This window comes from Exophiala oligosperma (genome assembly GCF_000835515.1).
Source record: "Exophiala oligosperma strain CBS 72588 unplaced genomic scaffold supercont1.1, whole genome shotgun sequence".
In the NCBI taxonomy this organism is placed as follows: Eukaryota; Fungi; Ascomycota; class Eurotiomycetes; order Chaetothyriales; family Herpotrichiellaceae; genus Exophiala; species Exophiala oligosperma.
The window spans coordinates 4,412,594-4,438,128 of NW_015622818.1; the positions used below are offsets into that span (position 1 = coordinate 4,412,594).

The following is a 25,535-nucleotide window of genomic DNA, read 5'->3' on the forward strand; positions in this document are numbered from 1 at the left end:
AACCTCCTCATGGGAGCGGTACGGCGGTGGCGGGGACACAATGCGCGGAAAAATCGGGGGAATACTTCATTTGCTAACTGATGGCCACCATGGCAAATTGTAATGAGCTGGGACAGCGGCCCAGTTGAACACACCAATGGAATCATTGAAATACGTGCCCCATCAGTTTATCTGCTTGCACAAAGACTCCTCAAGCCACTGGATTGTTGCTGCAATCACGCCCAAACATGGGAGCAAAGACCAGTGACACAGCTCCGAAGATACTAGTGCTTATCGGTAGATCTAGATCACCATCTGATCAGGGAAACATACAGCTTGAACTTTGTGGCGCTCTTTTGGGTTGTTCATATGGAGCGCGAACTTTTTCGCTTCACAATCTTCGGCCGAAAAGTGTGGACGACTCCACACCCGCAGAACGTCTACAGTAGTACGATTGAATGGTGAATGCGGGGTGTAGTTACGGTGCTCAAAACCAGGCTGAAATGCGTTCAGCGAATTTTGATGGTATCCTTCAGCAACATAGTAGAATCGTAACGACTCGATACTTTGAGGCCTAGATTTCTGCCTATTGTATGCACTGGAGCGAAGACCAAATGGCTGAGTAGCAGGTAGATAGATATGCGTAGTATGAAGTAATCATCCTCTTCCCCGCAATCCACGTGCTAGTACTAGGCTTGGCAATCGCCTGGCCCCGGACTCTGTTAAATCTGTTGATCGGGGTAGGGATGTTATTGTCTTTGATGCAGATTACCATTATTTTTCTTGACCGTGTTGCAGCTATGGAACTAGATATGGCTTGTGCTGATATCAATGGTGAGCGGCCTCAGCAGGACCAGCACAGCCGTCAGTAAGTACCGCCATACATTGAATTTTAATTCCTAAATTTAGCTTCAGCTTCACTGATTTGGGTCAGAAATATCATGAAATGTCCCATTTGTTCAAAAATGTTTGGCAGAAAGTGAGTCTGACTGTCCCAAGATTAGGGCTGGCTCAGTTCTAAAACCAAAAGCAGAGACTCCTTAGTCAGACATCAGCGGACTCACGAAAAACCAAGATGGGTTTCGAAGCGGCGGAGGAACGTGTGCATACCGTGTTCATCGTGAGTAAACCACACCCCTGGCTACGTTGACATTCACTTGTTATGGTGAGCAATGATTAACAATTCCAGGTCGAAACTGAAGTGTGAGAAAGAAGTGCCGTCTTGCTCCCGATGCGTACAACGGAAAGTACAATGCTTCTATGACAGGCCGCAATACTCGAAGTCGCCGAGCAACTGCATCAGAGCTACAGATTCAGCTCAACAAGATTCTATTGATACGGAAGAACCTGTGAGCACACATCTGTTAGAGCCAGATGTACTCCTCGAAGCACAGCCAGAGACACGCGTCCCGGATACGTCAAATTCTTTAGGCTGGGATGACGGACAGACCAATTCGCTTTCGTCGGCACACGACCTTCACGGCCTTGACTGGACTAGGAGTATTGATGATGCTCTCATAGGAACCTCAGACTCGGTCATCGATCCTTCTAATCAAATTCCTCTTGTCGATTTCGATTGGATATTCAGCATCAATGATGAGGAACTACCTGGCGCTGTGACTGATTTCTATACTCCACAGCTACATGATCCCAGCCCAATTCGAGCCAAACTTCAGTACGCGAATGTAGACTCGGAAGGCTGTCAGACACCAGTACCGGCCTCACACCCTTCTACCGACTTGAATAGTCCCGGCCTGCGAGAGGTATGGCCAATAGCTTGGCTGGAAGAATCAGCTCAATCTTCCGGCTTTCCTGTTCTTGGTGAACCGGAACTGAGTAATCAAAAGTCGGCAAATTTCTACCAAATTCGTCCCATTGATTCAAATGCGAGAGAATCTATGATCGAAGTACTCAGTCTCCCCACAAAGCAAACCTTGTGGAAGCCTACATCCCTTGCGAATTTTCTCGAAAGTCGACACATCGACCAGTGCATTGATATGTATTTTGCTCATTTTGATAAGGTGAGCCAATTCTCGGCCACAGATCACCTTCTGCGAAAGACTGCGCGAGAAAGTGTATGTGACAAGAGTTCAAGCGACGCTAATACAAATGACAGACTATATCATTCATTCATCGCCCAACATTTAATCCTTCTGAGGACCTGATTGTAACCTTGGCCATGGCGTGCATTGGTCTCTGTTACACTGGACTGAGAGGTGCAAACGCCTTTGCTAATTTGTTGTCGGAGTACCTTCGACGTCTCCTGATATTTATGGTAAGCTGACCGAAAATTACCCAAATTCTAGCTAATTGTCACAGGGAGAATCAGACCCGGTCTTTCTCAGGACAGAGGTTTATGTCAAGTCTCAGCTGCTGCAGTGTATTCATGGTGTGGCTAGTGGCAATAAGCGGCTTTTCGAATTCAGCAGATCTCAACGAAGCTTCCTGGTCAGCCAGTGTAAGTACATGGGTCTTTTCGCTAATCAGCCTTGGTTCGACAACCTGCAAAAGCCACTGGAAGAGCGATGGCGTAGCTGGGCGGCGCAGGAGGCACGCACACGTCTCGCATGGGCAGTCTTTGTTCGTTTCTCTCCTATCTTGACGCGCTATCATAGTTAATGTGAAGAACAGGAGTTTGATATGACCGGTGGGCATATGCACAATACTGCGCCTTGCCTGTCATTAGCCGACGTACAACTAAATCTTCCCTGCTCTATCGATCATTGGACCGCAAGCTCTCCTCAAGCCTGCGCTGCACTAACGCCTTGGAGTGCAAGCTTTCCCCAAGGACCGTCCCTGCATAAGGTTCTACTGGACATCAAGACTCCCCATGCTAACCTGGATGTCGACGATGAGCCTACAGATCGGCATCACAAATTGATAATCGCCTTTCACCTGGTTCGAGATCTGTACAGCATCTCACAGCTATGCGGCAGCCCCATCTCGAGCCTTACGCAAGGTACAGTCGACTTCGAGAAGAGCCGCTCTAACCTTCTTTCAACTCTTGAGTCTCAACTAGAACCTCTGAGCATCCAGAGTATGTTCAAGGGTCCATCAGAACTTGCCATTCTGATGCATAGGACCCTGCTTACACGTACGGCCATGGTTTTCGGAATGGGCCTAGTGCCTACCTGGCTCTACTCACTTTTGTGCGAAGAGACTTCGGCCCAGGCACGAGGAAAGCTTCGAGCCTGGACCCTCGACGATCCTAGCCGAGCCAGACGGGTAATGTATCAATGTGCTCAGATACTTACGGCAGTACGAACGTTTCCGTGCAATTTGCATTACGAACCATACAGCGTTTTCCACGCTGGACTTACTATATGGTCTCTGATTGACATTTTGCCTGGCGAGAATATTGCAGGCGAGACGAGACATCTACAAATTGATCGTATTCAAGGCGACGACCGCGAAATAGACGCTCTGATTGATGACTGGATCCAGAATAAGACACCGGCCGCCGTCGGGATCCATGAGATACCTGACCTGTGGGGATTTGAAAGCCGCCGACAGTTGCTGTATCAGATTTCTCAAATGTTGAGACGAATGCGAGCATTTGGTCTTGCCAGAAGTTTTTTGAATGTAATACTAGGCCTACTGAAGAGTAGCAAAAATTGGTAGAAGCGACCTGTGATGAAGAATCAATTTCTTGCTGCTTACACCGTGTGAAGTGGCGACAGGACCATGTCACCTGCTCCGCTCCGTGAATCAATATTTGAAATCGCAAGACCTTGTGGTCCATGAGGACAGGAAGCGGCTGATACTCACCACAGTTTCGGCCGATGCTCTGCCGGGTAACGTCCTCAGCTTTCATAAGGGAAGGGTGCTGACCCACCTCCGTATGGATCTGGAGAATAACCCTCCCGGATAGATGACAAGCCCTCAAATTGAGACATTTCGTGGAGCTTGAGACTTCAATCACGATAACACCTGCAGGGAAATGAATTACGAACATGGTGCTCCATTCTGTAAACATTGTGAGATCCCAGTAATGTCAACAAATTGTGCAAAGTGAGACCGCTGACATCGTTTTCGGCCGGCTGTTGCGGTGGAATCAAAGTTCCTAACGACCTCGAAGCCAATACATCAAGGAATTCAGTTGATTCTCACAGAGTGAAGGTCACACCACTAGTGACCACTCGTATTCGTCTTCACAGACTCAGATACATTACTAGTGTCCACTGAAGTGTCATTCAACAGTATACTAGATACAAAAGAGCGCCAAAAGTGCATCTATCAACTCGACAAACATCAAGCATACGCGATGGCTACTACCAAACCTATCATTATTATTGGATTCGGTCCAGTCGGCAGCCTTCTGTCACTACTACTCGCCCAGAAGGGGATCCCTTCAACAGTCTTGGAAATTCTTCCGTCGTACCCTGATGAGCCAAGGGCAGTGGGATTATTTGGGCCGTCGCATTTCGTGTTTCAAGACGCCGACATTTACGACGAAGTGGCGAGGCAGGCCGACTCTGCTACAGGACTTTGCTATCGCAAGCGAGCTGTCGATGATGGCAAAGGTAGTCAGAGGTTTGGAGATATCATTGCTGCCGCGGTGTTGGTGGACGAAACCAGCGGCCCTCCTAAGCCTGGAGACCATTACTTTCTGTTGCCGCAAGCTAAGCTTGTGACTATATGTGCGGCGAAGCTGAAAAGCGATCCGACATTGGATAGCCTCGTGGATGTCAAACTCGGATTCAAGTTTCTCAGTTCGCGTGAAACGGAAAATGGCGTCGAAGTGACTGCGGAGTCTGTCGACGGGACCACACACGTCTTTGAGGGAAGCTACCTTGTTGCAGCTGACGGGTCTCGCTCATCAGTTCGCAAACAGCTCGGACTGAAACTCTACGGCTATTCTTGGCCAGAGCGTCTTATTGCCTCCGACCTTATTCGCACCGTCGATCACGTGGACAAGCTGCCCGGAATCATTGTCGTCGACCAAGTGTACTGGGGAGTCGTCACACCTCTCGAACCAATCACTCCTGGCAAGCCTGGGCTGTGGAGAGTCTCGGTTGCCATCACAGATTCGTCTATTCCCTATGAGAAACTTGACGACGAAGAATTTGTCGTCGAACAAATTCGAAGACAACTGGATGGGCCCAAGGACCAGCCATTTCATCTGATCCGCCACAGGCCCTACAAGATGCACCAGCTACTCTGCTCAACAATGAGGAAAGGCCGAACATTCCTCTCTGGAGATGCAGCTCATATCAATAACGTAAGTTACTCCAAGGGAATATTGACTCTCTGGTGCTAATGATACTAAAACAGCCTATCGGTGGTCTTGGCCTGAACACGGGTATCCTTGACGCAGATGCGCTTGCCCAGACCTTTGTCCGTGTCTTGAAGGAAGGATCACCGGAATCACTGTTCGATCGGTACTCGCTGGAGCGAAGACGTGTTTTCCAAACCATCGTAGATCCAATCTCCACGGCGAATAAGCGTCGCATACACGACTCGCACCCCGATACTGTCGCGAAGGAGGATTGGTTCTATGCGAGCATTAATAACAAGGAAGATCCTACGGAAAAATTTCAACACTTTGAATGGATGAGAGGATGGAGGACGGATATGTCGCGTTTCTAAGCCAATTGCACTGAGTTCGCAAAAGAAGAGTCATCGAGATCATTGTCCTGTCACTCTTATTGGTTGGACCGTGAGTGTTACGTGCTACCTATGAGAACAAAATAAAATCGATAAAATGACTTCGTGGCCCTGAGATAGCTTGAGACGCCCAGTAGATGGCTTTGAGGAAGATAACCGCTGCAATGTGAGCATACGGTCTAAGGTTAGCATATCGGTAATCATTATCAGAGATCCTCAGTGTTCAGAGTTGCTTGTCAGTATTCAATCCTCCACATTGTGGCCAATGTCACATCAGCCTCTTCATCAAGAGCCACGTTATTGTCAGAGAGCAGTTGAACATAAATATCGGCTTACATCGCATGTTGACATGGAACTGCTGGCTAGACTAAGGAGAACTTGGCTCCTACCGCCCTGGGTTTTGAAGAACCTGACATCAGCAGCCCGACTTGCACGCTTGATTTCACAACGAGCTTCATCGAAGATGTCAATGGCAATGATTTTGCCCAAATATAAACTACTGCTCTGTTTTTAAGGCCGGTCACCACTTCTTTGATAAGAAATCTCCCAGCACCCGGTTCATCGCATCAAAGCCAACGTGTTTCTCCAGCTGCTGAATAGTGGACCTCCTACCAAAGTCCTCTGCGTTGTTACTAGTAACGAATCTTGCTGAGACTGGCCCATAGACTCTCGCTCCATTGTGCTCGGACTGGTAGGAAGGGAATGGCGCATCCGCATTGACAAACTGAAGCACATCCTCTATGAAAAAGCTCGCCCGGGCACGTTGCGCTGGGGACAGATGGTCTTCGAAGTTCATAAAGAGGAGTGCGACATCAAAGATATGCGTCGCTTCTCCCTTGCCAAAACCATCCCACGGGTTCTTCTCATTGAAGTGATACAAATAGCTTTCCCCCAACCATGTTTGGCACGTGACTTTCGCAGGCAGCGAGAAACCAATATCTGTTGCCCATTGCAAAATGTTGCTCGTCACCACATCATCTGGAGAGTCGGGATTGATCCCATAAGCTTCCTCGAGCGTCGAAACATCAAGTGGGTAGCCGGCTAGGCTCTCCTTCAAGAACTCGTGGAATCTTTTGCCCAGGTTAGGCAAGTGGGTGTCAAGAGCACCCTTGTAGATAGAACCCTGGTAACAAACCTGTTAGCTGATATTGTGGGAACATTAGATATATGAGCATTGCATACATCGAATTGGCAGTCTCCTATCAAGAGGCGTTTGCACCACGTCATCCCTGGTAGCATCTCTGTCGGGCCATATTTGAGAGTCTGCTTGTATGTGGGCAAGGCTTTCACCAGATCGTCGTCAACCACGGGGATGAGAGGAAGTCCGGGCGGAAGTTTTGAATAAAGTTCCTCCATAGGGCAGTTGAGTATGTAGTTAACACGCTCCTCAGCTGATAACTTGTCTACATTCAGTGCAGCTGCAATGGTTGAATACACATCCTCTGAGACAACTCTTGGAAGGTCTGGGAGTAGCAGTGGAGTGCCACCCATACTAATCAGCTGCTGGAACAGCAGCTCTGGAGACTGCAGGAGAAGCATTGATGTCACTTGTTGCCATCAGTTTAGAAGACTGCTTAGTCGTTTCTGCGATGACTCACCTGCTCCAGCACTTTGTCCCGCTATCGTCACCAAGTTTGGATTTCCACCGAACCCTTCGATGTTGCGCTTTACCCACTGCAAAGCCACCTTCTGGTCACGAATGCCGTTGTTTGTCTTGTAACCAGCTTTACGTAGCTCCTCGGAAGTCAGAAAGCCGGGGATACCCAAGCGGTAGCTAATTTTTGGTCAACACGTTGAATGGAGCTGGAGCGGACTTCTAAGCTTACTTCACAGAGACGCCGATGATCGCCTTGCCCATGGTGATCGATACCTCGACAAGTCTCGCCTGATCATACTGCGGCCAGCTCACTGATCCACCGGCAAAGCCACCTCCGTGTATGAAGACCATGACTGGAAGATTCTTGGCGCCATTCGGGACAGTAACATTCAGATGCAAACAGTTGCGATCGGAGATCTCGAACTCGGAGTGAGGCAAGCTCTGTTGAATCAAAGAATGCTCAAAATCACATCCTGTGGGCGACGAAAGTGCTTGAGGTCTCCCAGGTCGGTCAGCATAAAGAACATGGTGAGCCAGCCTGGTCTAGATGTACCCGAGTTTGTTCACATAAATCTCGCCTCCACCATAATCAAGGATCTCTTCTGGTACTGCAAGGCGATCCTTGAGTGAGGCATACTGAACGCCCAGAAATTGAGATAGACCTTTTCCAGGTACGCCTCGAAGGCGACCAATGGTTGGGTGTACAAAAGTGGTAGTCGCCATCACTTGGTCTCGCATCCTTCTCTGGGGAGAAGATTCTCAGACAGAATAGGTTTCCCCATCCTTTTGATTTGCCTGGCCCTTTCCGTGTGCTTCGTCGGCTGCGCCCTCTGTTCCTTCACGGGCTGTGCGCAAATGTAGTAAACGCCTATGCGCAGACTCGGAAAGTGGACAAGACCTGCCCCGGCTGATCGGGAATTGGAACTGCGAATTTCTTTCATCTTGAACCCCACAGATCTCACCGCGGGTTCGGCCGGGCGTGGTGGAAGGCAAATTCAGAGGACTGCGCACAGCAAGGAAAGAGATGTATTACGGATTCTACTGTCGTCGTAACCCCTCCGGAGGTCGATTCCGAAGCAACCGATGAATGCACGACTGGGGAACTGGGACTCAGGGAATATCGGCCCCCCGCCTTGAGGACGCCTCGGATGGACCTATCAACGTCCCAATTGATGGATATCTTGATTCTAAGGTGCGACTCTTTGTGACTTTGTTTTCGCGATAACATGTATATAACTGCCGTCGTTTCATCCTTTATCTCCTATTTTGCAAATCATAGTTTCTTCTTAAGATTTTGAGCCGGGGCTGAAATCTTCTTTACCATGGAAAAATTCAATCAGAATGGCTCAATGGATCGTTGTATTGCCAGAAGCGAAATCGAGAGTCTGCTTCATCGCTATGCAGTGCTCGCAACCGATGCCCCGGAGATCGACAAGATGATAGCCTTGTTTCACAAAGATGGTTTCTTCCGTCTGCCAGATGGCAAAGCAGTCAAGCCTGAGAAGTTTTTCGAGGTCATTCGAGGAAACAAGCCGCAATACGCCCGCCATCACATAACATCTATTGATATCCAATTTGTTAGTCCGACCGAAGCCCACACGCAGGCATACTTTATTGCCATGACGCAAATGTCGAGTGTCGATCATTGGGGAGAGTGGAAGGATATCGTGATCAAGCAAGAAGATGGAGCATGGTTGATAGCAGACAGGACTTGTGTTGTAGATGGTGGCGATCCAAAGGGATGGTTCAGATCTACGTATCCCGAACTTGGAGCGTCGTTGCTCAGCTCTGTTGCCAGTTCTGGTGAGACTTGAGTTTCTGAAGCTGCTGATAAAGGGTACTTCAAGAGGATGAGAAATCCGACATATCCACCTAGTCAATCGGCCAGTATCAAGCCTTTTATCGTTTGGATCATCCTTCTTGTACTTTCCCACTGTGGTTGCACGTGTTCTAGCTCCAGCTGAAAAGCGCCTAGGAGCCTCTTTCTTGCAGGCTTTGTCGACCAGGTGTTGTTCGTATAGCTATCATGGATATATCTAGACCATACAACCAATGCTGCGTAGAATAGTATTAGAGGATACCAAACTGGCGTGATGGTGCTTTCGGAGTTTTCAGTCGCTGGGTAAGAGTCTGCACTGTCGATTGATTCAAGGATCTGCCACGCAGCCGCGACAGCTGCGTTACCAAAGCTGGGAATGGCGTCTTTGCTGATGGTGACAGGCGCGACATATGCATGACTATCTGGTGAGGTGTCTGGGACTGGGACATATCCTGCTAGCGCCGGAAGGAGCCAAATCGCATCGCCAGCTTCCAAAACCATGTGGCAGAAGTGTATTAGTGGGATGATTGTTCTAGTGTTGCAACTGCGGGGCGGGTTATTCGAAGTCTGAAAAAGATGGTTCCAAGTATCGAGGGCTTTGTTAAAATGTCGCTTGATTCGGGAGTACTCGGCACCGGCGGACATCGGAAGATATGGATTGACAAAACCATCTGCAGATAGTCCTGATGTTAACATACCCTCGGACGTCCTTTGAGTTCTCATCCTCGTCAAGGGCGACATTGTTCGACCCGGTCCCGCAATGTTACTTCCAACTCTGCAACTACGGATGCTTCCATCTTTGCGTCCAGAAACGGAGGGCCTGAGCAACGCTCTAAAGCCATATTGAAATACCATTATGTCAGTTAGTAAAGCAAGCAGCAGTAAAAGGTCCTCATCAGAAGACCGTTCGGAGTTAGCTATCGCGGGGTTGTCGAAAAGGGCCTCATATGAAGATTTGAAGTTGCGCCGACTGTCGAGAGGGAAAGAAACATGGTCTGGTCGCAGCAGTGGTGGTGACTGCGTATGTACAGCACGCAGGGTATCCACTAAGAACCATGTGCAGACTAGGCTGTGGGCGAGTAGTCAGGTAATCATTCCCGACAAGCGCAACAAGCACGCGGGCTTGGGACAATATGATGTAGCTTGTATCCATGCTTACCTAGAGGAAGCCTCTTGATGATTGTGACTTCCACCACAGCCCTCCTGGTCTCTGTCTAATGCCACTCCTTTGAGCATGATTCGGAGGAATCCCTGGTAGTCAGCAGTCAGCTGAGGGTGACTATGACTCCAGCGTAGTGTTCTGCTGAAAAATCACTGTTTCACCATACCGCATCCAGCCAACCGGCGCATGCCTGCATTCGATTCCAAGCTTGCGAATTCGCTTGAAGTGTAGCATAGAGAACATACAAAAGTGCCTGCAAGGGCAGTCAATAACCCCTAACCTAAAACAATACGTCGAGAAAAGCGATAGCAAGGGGAGCACATAGAGTCGTGATTGGCTTGATCTCGGGCTAGTATGGTCCAGACGAGAGACATACCGCATGTATCCATCCCGGTTCTCTGGCAAGAGAGTTGTCAATTTCCATACAGCCGTTGAGCAGAGAGAATGCAGCTCTTTGTAAAGCTTGTGCGTATGATTCAGTATCATTTCCGCCCGCCAATATGGCGCTGCCCAAAAGCGCCTTGGTGATTACGAGATAAGAGGCCGTCGTAGTCGAAAAGGAAGACAATGAATGCAAGAATGGAGTTCCGTAAACGATTCTCTGCTGATACAGCTCCAGTAAATGTTGCAGCTTCTCTCCATTGGGTAATGCTGGGAAGTCGGCGAAGAGCATCAACGGGTATGTGATGTGAGGTTCGTTCCCTTCAAGGACTTCGGCGTTCTCGCCTGCCGAGTCGCGCGCAGATGTGTTCGAACAATTCAACGAAGGCAAGATGTGCGGTGTGTCATAGCCGTCGTCGAAATATGAGTAGAAGTTTGACATAGTCGAGTGATGATCATCTTGCATCAGTGCCTGTTTGAAAGTTGAGATGAAAGCGCCATCAGGAGTACTGGCTACGCGACGTGAGTCTGTACGGTGAGGGCGATGCTTGTCTAGATATCCAGCTTGTTATCCTCATGATTATCAACATTGATATCCGGACATCCTCTTGCCGGCAAGAGAAATTGACTAAAAGTGCCTCAAAGGTGCATAGAAATGTACTAAAGGCGCAGAGAGCCAGCTGGGAACTTGGTGAAGCGGGGGACGATGGGTCTTGACACTTACTAGGGAACATGGTCACCTCTGTGCTTGAGATTGCAAAATGTCACATCATGCGCCCAGAAGTACTGAAGGGTGCTGCACGCCTGGAAAAGACCACCTTGGTGGTTTTGGAGACATATGGGAATCGTCGGATTGCGTGGTGGCGGGGTCCGGACTCGAGGCAAGATTTCCCACCAAAGCAATCAAGACTTTTGTGTTTCTGGAGGCGATGCAGAGCCAAGTTCATCAAGAATCTTCCAGTAGACGTGGGCAATATTTGATGTCGCCTGTCTCAGCAGTGCTTGGCCAACTTGGAGGTACGTGGCGCTGCAGCTGAGGAGCTCCGTCCAATCCGCAGAAACCGATGGGTTATGGGCCACATCGTCGGAATACCACAGGCATATAGTTGCCGCGAAGACGGAGTATGCAAAATGTGGCACCAGACTTATGCCACAGCCATCATCGTTGGATCTCCTTCCCGAAGAAGTCTTGCGTGGCCACGTACCATCCAAATTTTTGACATTATACACCATATCCTCAGATGTCTGTAGAATCTGTAGAGCATGCCATCGAGCTTTGACACGACCGTCGGTATTGCGAAAGAATTGCCGGTTTGTATGCAAAGGTGCAGGGACTGTTTCGGTATGATGGGCATCATCGGCCAAGCCTGCTCTTGCGCTCTCGTAAATCTTTTGCTGCACCTTGTCTTGGAGGGCCGGTAGGCACACGTACAGATTAAGATGCGCCATGTGAAACAGTAAGCTCAGCCCGGGTGTAAGGTCAACGGTCTGAGTAGACCGCCATGTGTTCAGTAGCATCTCAAAAAACACGGTTCCGATTGTCGAACTTGCCGCAGCCTCCTCATCGGCCGCGCGAACGTGGTGGTCTGGAGCTGGTCCAGGTACATCCCTGAGCATGGCTTGAGCAGCCGAGGATATTATAGAACACAGAGTAGCTAGGCTTGTTGATATTGACGATTGTCTATCCAAAGAGCCACTGAGAGACGCCATGGATTGTAACCGCCGTGACTTCTTCAGGTCAACTGGACCAGTCAGACAAGACGGTGCAATGAAAGGGAGCGAGGCTGAGTCTCCAGAAGAATAGAACAGCGGTGGACGATGCAGGACGGTAACTCGATAGCTTTCCAGGATGTAAACGCATTGCATCAACCTATAAGCGTCATTAGGTGTCCAACATGACTTGCACAATTAGAATAACTCACTTGTCTCGTTCAACTTCTGCGATTTCCTCATTTTCTTGCCACAGACCATGTCCACGCAAAAGCTTTGGGGAGGTCAGCAGATTGCATAAAGTTAACAAATTCCCAGAAGCTTCAACGTACCTGCAGCATCTCAAAATGCCAAACATCAATGAGCTCGAAAGATCTTGGCTCACCACTCACATATCCGAATAATTCGAGCAGAGCATACTTCAGATCTATGTCAGCAGCTGTCAAGTTCAGATACCCTTCGTGTATTGCATACTGTCATGATAATTGGAAGTATATTTCTAGCTCCCATAAACTTGAAATGATACACCTGGCGATGAATCAGCTTAACCTACAGCGCCTGAATGTTGTTGTTTGAGAAATTGTGTCTGGCGGAAGCATAGGACTTCGGAGCGATGTAAAATGATTTGACATACAATTGTGAACAAATGCCGTCGAGCATTTTGTATATACCACGTTGCCATCCGTAGCGAACCCGCAGTCGCACAGTATAAGCCGCCCACAGCTGCCATTGCAAGGTAAAGGTGCTGGGGAGTATCTCGAGTGATGCGAAATCCCCGAAAGATAGGGAAAGCCCCGCACACATTGTCTTCAAATAAATGTATGAAGACATTGGTAATGTCCCTATCGAAGCGTGGTAAAGGTTGGAATATAAGGCTCGCTATCCATTGCTGGTGCTTTATCGTTACTCGTGGCGTGGGTGGTTGCGAGACAGCAACGGTGCTGGCATTTGACAACTCACTCAACTTCTGGTAGGCTGCGGCAACTCGCTGGGATTCTGGAGTCTCATTTGCGGTGTCATGATTTTCCACGGAAATCGCAGCTGCATCAACTTCAGCTAAATAATCGGTCATTTCGACGCCACCGTGGTAGTGTTTGATACCGTACGCACTGTACATGTGATCGGCAAATAAAGTCAAGTTGTGATCGGTGGCCGAGGGCTCTGAACTCTTCGTTATTGTCAGCGTACAAGTGCAACAGGTCCGCATTAGCGCTTCAAAGGGATGGGAGGTCCTTATAAGCATCTAATCATAGGGCAACATGAGCTTTTACGGAGAGAAATGTAAAATAACTCACAGTCGAAATGTTGAAGAAAACATCATCCATGTTTTGAGCGCTCAAGCTGCCAGGTTCCAGATCAAGGGCGTTCTTGTCAGGAAACTTTGCAGATTGAACAAAGTTCACCTGCGGTCCTAAGCTTTCAAGCAGTTGTTCGCTATCTCCTGGAGTGTTGAAGTTCGAATGTGCCGGCATCGCAAACGAGGGTGCGTGGATACTCCCATCGACGAGCAAGTTGTTATCTTCTCCCGGCCCTTGGTCCAAGAAGCTCACCTGGGGTATGCCATACGGAAGGATGCTGTGTTGCCAGCAACCCCCAGGCGGAGGAAGGTGATTGGCAGCCTCCCAGTCGCTGATTCCGGATGTTGACCCTCGGATCACGGAGGCGTTTCCGGTTATTCCACCACCAAGTTGCTCTGCGACGGGAGCCTTGGAGGACTTGTGAAAAGTGCACTGCAATGCTCTGCGCCCGCATCGTTGACACGGTGTTTGGTCCGCGTTGCACTTGACCTTGTTCGCCCGGCAAGCATCACAGGCGACCAATGTTCTCGAGGATCCTTCGCCATGATTGAGATTCGCCTTGTGGCGTACTCTCTTATGGCGCAGATAACTATCGTGTCGAGCAAAAGAAAGCTCACAGAGTTCACATCTGAAGGGTCTGCTTTTGGTGTCTGTGTTCGAACGTTAGCAGTCAGATTGCTGAAGATTCAGCTGATATTGTGTCCAAACGACATACGAATCCTCTGATGGCGTTCCAGATGCTCCTTACGACCGAAGACTTGATTACACTGCCCACATTCAATACTATTAACGCTGCTGGCCATGGTTGTGCTGGTGCATCATGAATCAACGAGACATGTGTTAAGGATCGAAGGAGTCTATCAAGATGGGGAAATTATCTGGAGGCGAAGATATACACTTGTGATTTTACTTAGTGCCAATTAAGAAGCGAGGCTCGGGAACACATGCTTCCGATGGGTACAGTGTTATCCACTTTCATTCTGACCTTCCAAGCATCTGCATGCTCACTGTAGGTTGAGAATATCCATTTCCGATATCCCTTAAGATTTAAAGAGCTTAGAGTCCAGCCGCTTTCGCCACCTTCCTTATAGCCGTCCTCCAAGTTTCAAAGTAAGGCTTCATAAGCTCTTTCATTTGCTCCTCTGTCGGATTGCTGTTGAGCAGCCGGAAATACGAATCCTGTTCTGGAGCAACTTCGGGAGGATTACTTTGTATGCGGAGCTTATTCTGTGTAGACATAGGGTCCACAAAGAACGCGAATACCTGACGTCGTTCATCAGAGTAGAGGTCAAGCACTTTGTCGGAGCAATCTTCCTTGAGCACCATGATGAGAGCTTCAGCTAAGGCGTCTGCATCGAGGATTCCTGTATTGAGACCAAGGGCTCCCATCGGCTATAGTTGAGAATGAAAGGGTCAACAATTCTTCGATCAGATATATATTTGGGAAAAGGAACTCACATTGCAGACGTGGGCGGCATCACCTGCGAGTAGACAGTGTCCCTTTCTCATTGTTGGGACCAACCGTTGATGTATTTTGTATAGCACCCTTGCCTCAATCTTCACCTGAAGGGGACGAGGGCCCGGCATCCTGGTCTCGTAGAGGTCTAGTATGGTTTCGTCGGACAGTAGTTCTTCGTCACTTCGTGTGTCGTCGGCCGGAACGGCAAAATTGTATCGCCACAGGGTGGTCTTCCCAAGAATAGCTTCCTCCAGAGGAGATGCTAGGCCCCAGAATTTGTCGACCATGTAGAAAAACGAGTGATACACCGGATCCACGACATTCGGAATCATTACATTAGTAGTCAAGATTCGTTCGGGCCACGTATGACCTCCGAAAGGTATGTTCAGACTTCGCCGCAGAGCCGAGTGAGCACCGTCGGCACCAACACAGTATCTTGCGTGGTATTTGATTTCACTCTGGGTATTGACATCCTCAACTAGAGCAGTGACACCCGTACTCTTGCTGTTTTCCATGACCGAGGATAGCTTCATGCCATAATCCACGCGGACATAGCCCGTCTCGAGAGCTTTTTCGACAAGCAATCTGTTGAGTGATCCTTGTGGCAAACCCAGCATCCCCGTTCCAACAGGCAACTCATAGTCGTTTGGATCGCAGAGCCACTGTGCTGCCACCAGATCTCCATATTGCTTGAAGGTTCCTGTGCCGTCATCTTTTGGCAACCCTCGCCAACTTATTCCGCGCGTCATGAACCCTTTTTCTCGAATGTGCTTATACATTCCAATCTCATTCAGGAAAATTTGGGCTGCGCCAAAGTAGCCACATGCTCGGGGTGCGATGCTGGTTTCGTTCAGTTTCTCGATTATTGTGCAATCAATCTTTGCTTGTGCCAATTTGATGGCAGTGACACAGCCAACAACACCAGCACCAACGATGAGGACCGTAGAGGATTTAGCATCACTTTCGCTGTCTGGTGTTCCATCTGCACCTCGCCCCGCCACATTTGCTTGGGTAGCCATGGGAGTCGAAAACTGATTGACTAGTGATGGTTGCAGCGGTGGTCTTTGGGGGTCGATCAATGTTCGTGGAGACAATCTTCAGGTGGCATTCTTCCAGCATTGCAGTGGTTCTTATCCTTCAGGACTTTACCAATAGTAGAAGCCTGTACGTTCACGAGGGATCAACTTTCCCACACCTTAAATTTCGAAATCTGATACGGGGTGACAGTACTTCATTCGGGAGAACGGCAACTATGGGGGTGGGGGAGCGTGCAGTGATTCATTACAGCAGTCCTTAACGGCTCTGGGGTGGGAGATCGATGCTTCACAGAGAGACTGCGTACAGTCTCGAAGAGCTGCATTATGTGTCTCTCCGTAGTCTAGACTGGCAGGATCTTTCATTCACATTAGGCTCAATATTTAAAACTTGGCATCTCTGTCCGAGCCCAGCACAGACTAATTGATTTTCTCAAAGCAATAGCAAAACATGAATGGACTTGGCCATATGGCAGTTGTCCTCCCCTACATTAGTCCAGCTGCCTTGAACTGACAGCAACGCCTTTGGGAGCGACAACTGTTTCATGTCCTCGTGCTATGAGTCGAATTCAATTTTCACCAGAAGAGTCTTACAGCCTGGCTCTCTGGTAGTAGTCAGCTTCCTTAAGGACCCAGGGCAATCTGGCGGTAGCCCAGGCCGAGAAACCAGCCTTCCGAGACCTCACACTCTCCCAATCCGATCTCTTGATGGAGCGTGCTTCCTCGGCAGGGTTATACCCTACCCTGGCTCGCCCGTCGACTTCAGGTAGAGTCTCACCAGGCGTAGGGGTCACTTTCCCATCTGCCCGGCAGTACACCGTGACTACCGTTGCACCTCCAAGCCCCATATTATGCGCCAGACAGTATTTGGTCAAAGGCACTGAGCGAGACTTGGTCCAGCCTCTCAAATGCCAGACGAGCTCGGCACACTGTGCAAGCCCTGTAGCACCTAGAGGATGGCCCTTCGAGATGAGGCCACCGCTAGGATTGATAATCCAGCGCTTATCGGTACTGCATTTGATGGAGTGTTGATCATAGGTGATCCTTTCCTCCTCAACAAGCCTCCATCCAGCTCCAGGAGCAGCAAGCCCTAGATCCTCCATTGCGCACATCTGGTTAGAGGTAAAACAATCGTGTAATTCAATGACCGAAATGTCTTGTGCTGTGATTCCCGCCTGTTTATATGCAATTTTCACTGCCTGACGTGTCATATTCGATCCTATCAGTTCGATCGCGCTGCGACTTTCGAAAAGCTCTGGAGTGTCTGTCGAAAGGCCTTGACCTGCGATCTCTACTGCCAAGCCCTGTAGATAGGGATGACTGGCTAAAAAACGTTTAGAAACTATTACGGCAGCGGCTGCTCCAGTCTACCAGAAAATTAATAAAGATGTATCGCGAGTTGGGCAGCATATTCCTTACCGAGGATGGACAGCATTGAAGCCGTGTCAGTGATCCAGAGACTGCTGGACTGCTGAGTACATCGTCTGCGGTGACAGCTTTACTGAGTTGACTGTAGGGATTGTTGATACCATGAGATCTGTTGATCGAGGCTATTTTGGCGAAATGTCCAGCTTCTGCACCATATTTCGAATAGCGTTCGAGATATTCAGCTTGTGCATTGGCGAATAGCTGTGGTGTCCAGCCAGGCGGCGGCTTTTCCTTGTCAAGAGTAGAAGTCTGCTCACTTGAAAGATCTAGTATTCGTGACAGTGGACTGGTCCGGTCTTTGAATGTCTGAGGCAGTGCACCGGGGTACATTTTGTCAAAGCCGACTACCAAGACACAATCTTTGTCTCCGGATCTAACAGCCTGATTCGCGAGCCAAATACCAGTACTACCAGAGCTACACCAGTTGTTCACATTGAGAATTGGTATACCAGTCATACCCAAGCAGTAAAAGACCCGTTGAGCGCATGCTGAATCGCCATATACATAGCAGCCAATACCTTGGTCGACCTCGTCATACGTGATTCCTGCGTCAAGGAGAGCTTTCACAATTGCTTCAACCGCAAGGTCAAAGTAATCAGAATCCGGATCGACTGATTGACTCGCAGACTTCTTGGGCGTGTTGAAAGGCGTCAAACCGACACCGATAACATAGGAGGACGCCATCGGTACGCTTCCTGTTGATATGATCGAAAAAAATCGCTGTTTTGAAGGTTATTAGCTCAAATGATGGTTTCAGGGATTGACTTGCCAACTAGACATTCGATACATATCCGATCATAATCTAGATTTGAGACCACAGTCAGTCGAGGTCATATTTCGGCCGAGTGTGCCACTGGGGTGGGTACCGGAAATAGTTCTGATTATATGAAGCGCTTCTTGTGGGGGTGGGACCTTCTTACATAGGTCGAGATGCGTAGAACCCACTACATCCAAATTGCTAAACCCAGAAGCTGTGAAATAAGTAGCCACCAATTGCTCTAGGAAGACCTTTGCTGTGAACGAGCCGAGGACCAATCCCAAGCATGTTATCGACTTGACAAGCGGTCATGTTCCTTTAAGTAACTTATGATGATACGTTGCAGCCGTTCACTTGGCAAATCGAGCACTATCAAACCGGCTTTGCCTTCCATTAATCTATCTTACACAGTAGAATATTTTTTCCGCTCTCCATTTTCGGGGGATCACCTTACCATAGTCATTCCCGTTGGGAGTTCTGACAACCGTATGAATGTGAAAGGGCCCAGGCTGAGCAATACTCAACCGTATCCCACATTCATGGTCAAAATCACATATGATCACAGGACTGTGGATATGAAAGTGGAAAACATCATACGGTCCATAATTTCCCATCCACAGAAGGCAGGGCCGGTTGGTTTGTTATTTGATATCTTCCATCCTTGCGTGTAAAGAATCGCTAGGTAGAAAATCTATCATTTTCTCAACAAGCCTCCACAGCGCGTCTTGTGATTTTTCAGAGAAAGTTAAGACACCGACTCCAGCGTAAGGAAGTACCTTGTTATCTTGATATGCGCCTGTCAGTATGCGTCCGTCTGCGGGGTAGGGGACCCTTTCAGACATGTCCGGATGTAGCTCAGGGAGTTTGAAATTCCTACTCCAGCTATTGGTCATCCTTTGGGTTTTGGCGACATATCAATGCTTACTCTCCGCATATTTGTTCGGATCTCTCGAAAATGTGGGCGGAAGGTGCGGAAGAAAATCTATAGGTCGGCATCGGGCCCTCCACGTCACACAGCGCAAATCGGCCGAACAGGCGACGCGACTGCAGAGGAGCAGGTATGCTGTGCTTTGCACGGCTCTCCCTTATGTGCTTCCTTCCCAGGGTCTGATCAATGTTCATATTCGAGTGCGATCATTTCAAAACTTCAACTTGGCCTTGCGTATATCATCTGAGACCGAATCAACACTACAATGTCATTTTGCTATGTTAGACATAGTTATTACTGATCTTCTTCTATCATCCGTGGCCTTTTAATGCTAAAGACATGGATTTCGAAATTTTCCAGAAAACATATGTCTATACGAACATACCGGAGGGCTCGCCCACATACAATCAAGACCTCTTGGACAAACTAAGACAGGACTTGAGCAAACACGATGGAGGCAACGTTCCATGCATTGCAGTGGAACTACTTGTTAGTTTCTGCATTTTAGTCAATAATGTTGTTGCTGATTATTTGCACATGTAGGTTGCGATCTCCTGTGGTCTGAAGCGTTCGGATCTTACTGCAGGGCTTTTCCAAAATCTAGTAGAAAGCGAGAAGGATCAGACCAATGATGATGTGATGGAACACTTCTACAGAATACGAGAGGTTATCAACATAATCTGGCCCTTTGTTGGCCTTCCTCAGGTAATACCTGCATGTTTGGCAGTCGTTGGTTATTTACGATCAAGGGGTATTACAGTAACCCAGAAGGAGAATAGACAAAGGTATTTATGTGGCCTTGTTGACCAGACTGGTACAGATTTTGCTGACTCTCTCGATACAGACCAGATATCTCACATCAGCACACTCTTCTGGGTACAAAGACTCGGCTGGAAATCTACAAAGCGTCGGCGAATAGCGAGGTTTTCACTATGCTAAAGGACTGTATGGGAGACCTGGCGTACGCTTTGGACTCTGTTGTCTTTGGGTCAGTACATGCTTAGTGTATGTAATAGGGATAAATTGTGCTGATTTGAGTTTGATAGCTACAATATAGGCCACGCAGGTCAGGGACTATTTTCGCTCGCAGAGACGGAATTAATTCTCACGGCAGCCATTATCTCGCTAGGTGCAACTCGACAAGCAGGGAGTCATGCGAAAGCTTGTATAGCTTTCGGATATTCAGAAAGCACGATGTCAGCTGTACAAGATGTAATACTGAAATTGGCTGATTGGCAAAGGGTGAAAATCTCACCATTGGATATATCTTCTCTTGCTCACATGGCGCGTAAGACCTTGAAGGGGAAATAGATTGTATACACAGAGGTTCAGCTATAATGTCTTCTGACAATATAGCTTACTTCAATTGGAGGTTCTTGAATTTTTTGTAGAAACCCTCTTATCACGAAGTAGACAGTTACGACTGGACGAAGAGTGCACTTGGTCTTTCCTATGCTTGCTGTCGAAGAATTCGCCGAACATGAGCGTGTTTGATTCAAAAGCTAACGGCTTATGGACGATGGAAGGCCTGCCTTTTACAAGCTTCATAGCGTGCTGTAGCCATGATGGCAATAACACAAGCTGATTGAGATTCTTTCCTCGGAACTCAATTTCAAATATTCACGTTGAGTTCGATGGACCTTGCAAATTTACGGCTTTTCCTCTAAGAGTGACTCAGGTCTGTGCTCCCGATGTTCCCATGTATACAAAATTGCCACAGGCCTCGCGCTTCCTGGAGACCAGCTTGAGGTATGCCTTTATCACCGTGCCTGGGATCAATGGTCGGACTTGGGAAATACGGGGCTGGTGTGCTGCTTCGTACAGTGGGTCTGCAGCAACACCACAAAGTTCGGCCGAGACTGTGGCTGTGGGTCTTGGGTAAATCCCAGTTCACAAAGACCCCGAACAGTCTCGCTTCCACCCCCACGCCCGCCAGGATACTCCTAATCCGGGGAAATTGTTGACTTGGGAATGTCGCCGGAAAGTGATTGCCTGCATTCCCGATGTGGGTGTGTAGGCGGCCATTGTGAGCTCCGCGGGGAGCGCAACCTCTGAGCCACTCCGTGTGAGTTCCGGATACAGCGAATATCTTTCAGGGAATAATAAAAATCTCCAGCAAAGGCAGAGAAGACAAAAGTGTAAACTGTCAGTCATAAGCACCACTTTCCGACCCATATCGACATCAAAATCTCGTCGTTTTACTCGAATCAGTATATCTGGCGATGCAACAATCGGGTAATCTTTGCAGCTTCGTGGCCACGGCAGCAGCAACCATGACTTGCCCATTTACAAACCCAAGGAGCATGTTCCAAGACTTTGCGTCAGCCAGGCAGAAGAATGGACTTGAGTACAGTGACCCTCACAAAGCTTTTGTTGTATCGAGATACGATGATATCGTCGAAATCCTGGATCAACCTGATGTGTTTGCATCGCGAGCTGCGGTGCCCGATATGCCACCGGACCTCGCACAGATTTTTGAGGGAAAAGTGCCAGAGCGTGGTACACTGTTAGGATGGGATAACCCGGATCACGATCGCTTGAGAAAGAGTATTAGCTCTTTTTTTGTGCCGCGGCGACTCAAGAGATTTGAGCCAGTGATTCGAAAAGCTGCTCATGAATTGATTGACGGCTTCATTGACAAGGGCGAGGTAGACATCAAAGCTGCCTTTGCCCTGCCACTACCATTGAAGATGATTGTGATCTTGTCTGGCATGGAACCAGATCGCTGGGAGTGGGTAGGCTATTGTCTTGCTCTCTTCAACGGTCTGAGCATGGCACCAGATCAATCGGTGGAAGAGCAAATCCAGAATGTTCTTATTATCCATGACTATGTCGCGGATCTCATACAAAAGAGAAAAGTTGACCGTCGCGATGATCTTATTAGTCATATCTGGAACGAGCGCGATAACGGACTACAAATGACTGATTTCGAACACCTGTCCATGATCCCAGGGTTAGTGTTTGCTGGACACGAGACCACGACGCAGGTTTTGTCAATGGGGATGGCTCATATTCTCCATAACAACTTGTGGGATCAGATATCAAAAGATGATGATACCAGGGCTCAGGCCATTGAAGAACTTTTGAGATACGAGTCTGCGATCACAGGCATGAGACGTAACGTGACCCGCGACGTCGAAGTTGGGGGTCAGTTATTGAGGAAGGGAGACGTGTTGTTTGTCGCCCACAATTCAGGCAGTCGGGATGCCAGTCGGTTTGAGAATGCAGATATTCTGGATCCAGCTCGCAAGACCACCACTCAGCATCTCGGGTTTGGACGTGGTATCCACGCCTGCGTTGGTGCACCCCTGGCTCGTTTGGTGCTTCGAACCGAACTGTCAGTTCTTCGAGAACGTCTCCCCAATCTGCGTCTGGTGACTCCGTATGATCGGATTCATTATGAGCCTGTCGGTATTACCAGAGGCGTCAGTGAGGTACGACTTGCGTGGGATGTCCCACACGAAAAGTTCGGAATTCCAAGCGCTCTTGCTGCTGTAGATTCAATCGAGCTTTCAAGTCCACAGGACAACAGCATTACTGTGGTTGTCAAGGAGGCAACATTAGTAGCTGACAGCATTCTCAAGATTACTGTTCGGAAGAAGTTTGGACTCCTACCAACATGGACACCAGGATCTCATATCGATCTCAAAATTGGTACGTTTGGGTATCGACAATATTCCCTTTGTTCTGATCCTAAAGACCACGATTGTTGGTCGATTGCAGTCCTCAAAGAGAAGGACAGTCAGAGCACCAAGTTTATACATGAAAATGTTCATGAAGGGAAAGAACTACTGCTCCGAGGTCCACGAAATCATTTTGCTTTGGAGCCGGCGGATCGTTATGTCTTTATTGCAGGAGGAATCGGTATTACTCCTCTCAAGCCAATGCTAGCAACGGCCAAGTCTACTGGGAAGCCTTATCAACTAATCTACCTGGGTCAAAGGCGCAAACACATGGCATTCGTGGATGAGTTGAGCACTCAACATCCCACAACGATCATCTGGACCAAGGATGAACAAAAGAAGAGGTTTGATCTCGCTTCGGCATTGGATAGCGTTGCCGAGGGCTCTTTGGTGTATTGCTGCGGCCCAGAAAGTCTGATTTCTGATGTTGAAGAAATATGCTCTTCGCTCCCCAAGAATGTTCTCAGGACAGAAAGATTTGGAAATCCTAACAACCTGGATACAGCAGAGAATGCTGAATTCATGGTCACCCTAGCTCGCAGTGGTCGAACGCTCGTGGTTCCTAAAGAGCGAACCCTGTTAGAGGTACTCAATGAGAATGGAGCAGGTATTCTATCCACGTGTACCAAGGGGGTATGTGGTACATGTGAGGTAAAGGTTTTGAGTGGTGTGCCTGATCATCGTGATTCAGTTTTGACAGAGGATGAGAAACGGATGAACGATACATTGATGACCTGTGTGTCACGTTGTGTAGGGAAGCAACTTTCTCTTGATATCTGGTGATCAAACGAGTGTATTTGGAGTCAAGTGTACGCCCTGCTATGCGTAGATTGCGACTCGGGTGTCGGACTCGATTCAGTGTTGACTTCCGTGCAAGTTCCACTCGTAGACACATATAGCGTGGGATGCTCCAAGCGTATAAGGAGGGCTCTACATAGATTATGCTTCACAGAAGCCTGTTGACTTGCGGCGGCTTCCGTCAACCTCAAAGCCACGCAGTTTTGCTTCAGGGTTCCCGTGTCATTTCGCATGGCTACGAAGTCCAGGCCCTTTGGATATTCTTCTCGAGCAAATGAGAGCCAGGCGGGCGTAACGACCGAGTCTGTATTCCAGAAGCGTCGAAGAAACTCCAATGCCAGAAGGTATTTGTAGAAGATCGCCGATTGCATCACTTGGAGCAGTACAGCCTGGCTGAAAGTTTGCCGTGTATTATTGTTGCGACTCTCGGTACCCAGTAGGAGAAGAGGCGCTACGAGATTGTGCTGAAAACTTTTCAGGTTCTGCATTTGGCAAATACCGAAATTATTCATTCTGCGCAAACACTTCGGTAGGATGCAGACTCTTGACAGCTGTAGAGTAATCCAGCTTGCTCGTATATGTGAAACAAGGTCTCATGTCCAAAATTAAGTGCCCGAGAGATGATACCTTTTTAGTCGTCAGTGGCGCGTCGAAAGGCTTTGCGCAAAGCGTGCATAGTCACCTATAGGTCGATGACCATGCCGTCGCCGCCCAAGTGTCGTCACTTCCTGTACCAGCCGTAGCCAAGTCAAGAGGGGCTGTGGAACCTGGTTGTTGACAACGCACATGGGTATCTGCTCTTCATCGTCGAAAGTCGTGGGCAATGCAAAGACATCATCGACAAAAGTCTCATTGATAAGGAAATCGACTGTAGGGTCTAGGTTCGGACGATTGCGATGTGATAATGCCCAGCGTCGTTTAATAGTCCTTACTACTTTCCAGCGGCTGCGCCACACGTCTAAATCGCTTCGGATCATCTCGAGGTTGCACAAGACCGGGATGGAAGCTAGCTTTATACATGATGGACCTCGACGCAAATTAGTTTGCTCTTCCAAGACCTCGGCGGGAGGGTTTTGGAACACGAGTGAGAGACTACGATCTGGACAGAATGCAAGCACGGGACCAGATGTGGTCGACCTCATTGATCCCGTTTTGGACGCATACACTCTCGGCTGGTCAAAGACGGCATCTTGTCGCCCGACGCGGAGTAGATCCCCTGAGGCAAGAGAAGGGCTCACGCTGTCATGTCCTTGCACATTTTCCAGCGAAAAGGAAAATCGAGGACCAAGAATTCGTGGGGTCCGCCATCCTGAGCGACAGAGAACCGACAAGGGGGTAGAACTCACCCAAAGGTTAAGGATGTTTCTACCTATATCCAACTTATTGAGTAGCGATAGATGTTTTTGATGCTGGTTCTAGGCTTGGGCCCTGCTATACTAACCCTAGTTAATCTCGTTCTCCCTGTAAGCAGCTGCCAGAGTAGACTCTGCTCGATTGAGCACAACACAGTCACTGTATCAAAGTAATTTCCGAGGCAAAGAGATAGAGGGGCTAAACATTTGCAATGAGGATCTTCAAAATCATCCCTACTCAATTTTTCGCTCTAGCTAATCCAAGCTTGCGGGGAATAAAGTCGGATCGCCATTTCCTCCGGACTAGCATCTGGGACCGTTTCGCGGTCTGGAACGAGTGACGGCCACCCCTCTCAAGCATGTGCTAGCAAATTGAGTGAGCTAACGATCAATGCGAGGCTGAAAGAGAGCCGAGCATGAACAAGAGGGGCAACGAGAGCCCCTTCACAATTACCACTTCGTTGTTGTACCCGAGGGCGTATGCAGGTACGGTCCGGTGTGGATCGAGGTGATTGGAGTAGAACTGTGCAAGGGAAGCTAGAT

The 25,535-nt window shown here is 48.6% G+C and overlaps 4 protein-coding genes across 4 annotated transcripts; 2 read left to right on the forward strand and 2 right to left on the reverse strand.

The window, feature by feature from the left end:
- Positions 1 to 1,054: 1,054 nt before the first annotated feature.
- On the forward strand, positions 1,055 to 3,600 carry PV06_01500 (uncharacterized protein; the record flags this gene model as incomplete). Its single annotated transcript, XM_016402107.1, has 6 exons — positions 1,055 to 1,099; positions 1,169 to 1,182; positions 1,247 to 2,000; positions 2,096 to 2,254; positions 2,299 to 2,559; positions 2,611 to 3,600. 6 exons carry the CDS (start codon positions 1,055 to 1,057, stop codon positions 3,598 to 3,600), a joined length of 2,223 nt encoding a protein of 740 aa, XP_016269160.1.
- Positions 3,601 to 10,157: 6,557 nt separating this feature from the next.
- On the reverse strand, positions 10,158 to 10,987 carry PV06_01501 (uncharacterized protein; the record flags this gene model as incomplete). The annotated part of the gene is made up of 3 exons (XM_016402108.1): positions 10,158 to 10,253; positions 10,331 to 10,417; positions 10,541 to 10,987. The coding sequence occupies 3 exons, from the start codon at positions 10,985 to 10,987 to the stop codon at positions 10,158 to 10,160; spliced, it is 630 nt and encodes a 209-aa protein (XP_016269161.1).
- A 10,445-nt stretch (positions 10,988 to 21,432) lies between these two features.
- On the forward strand, positions 21,433 to 23,625 carry PV06_01502 (uncharacterized protein; the record flags this gene model as incomplete). The annotated part of the gene is made up of 1 exon (XM_016402109.1): positions 21,433 to 23,625. One exon carries the CDS (start codon positions 21,433 to 21,435, stop codon positions 23,623 to 23,625), a length of 2,193 nt encoding a protein of 730 aa, XP_016269162.1.
- Positions 23,213 to 24,308, reverse strand: PV06_01503 (uncharacterized protein). The gene has a single exon (XM_016402110.1). The coding sequence runs from the start codon at positions 24,150 to 24,152 to the stop codon at positions 23,646 to 23,648; it is 507 nt and encodes a 168-aa protein (XP_016269163.1). The 5' UTR covers positions 24,153 to 24,308; the 3' UTR covers positions 23,213 to 23,645.
- Between the last annotated feature and the right edge of the window lie 1,227 nt (positions 24,309 to 25,535).

Excerpts from the sequence above, each read along its gene's own strand:
- PV06_01503 (XM_016402110.1), bottom strand. The coding sequence starts at position 24,152 with ATGAATAATTTCGGTATTTGCCAAATGCAGAACCTGAAAAGTTTTCAG.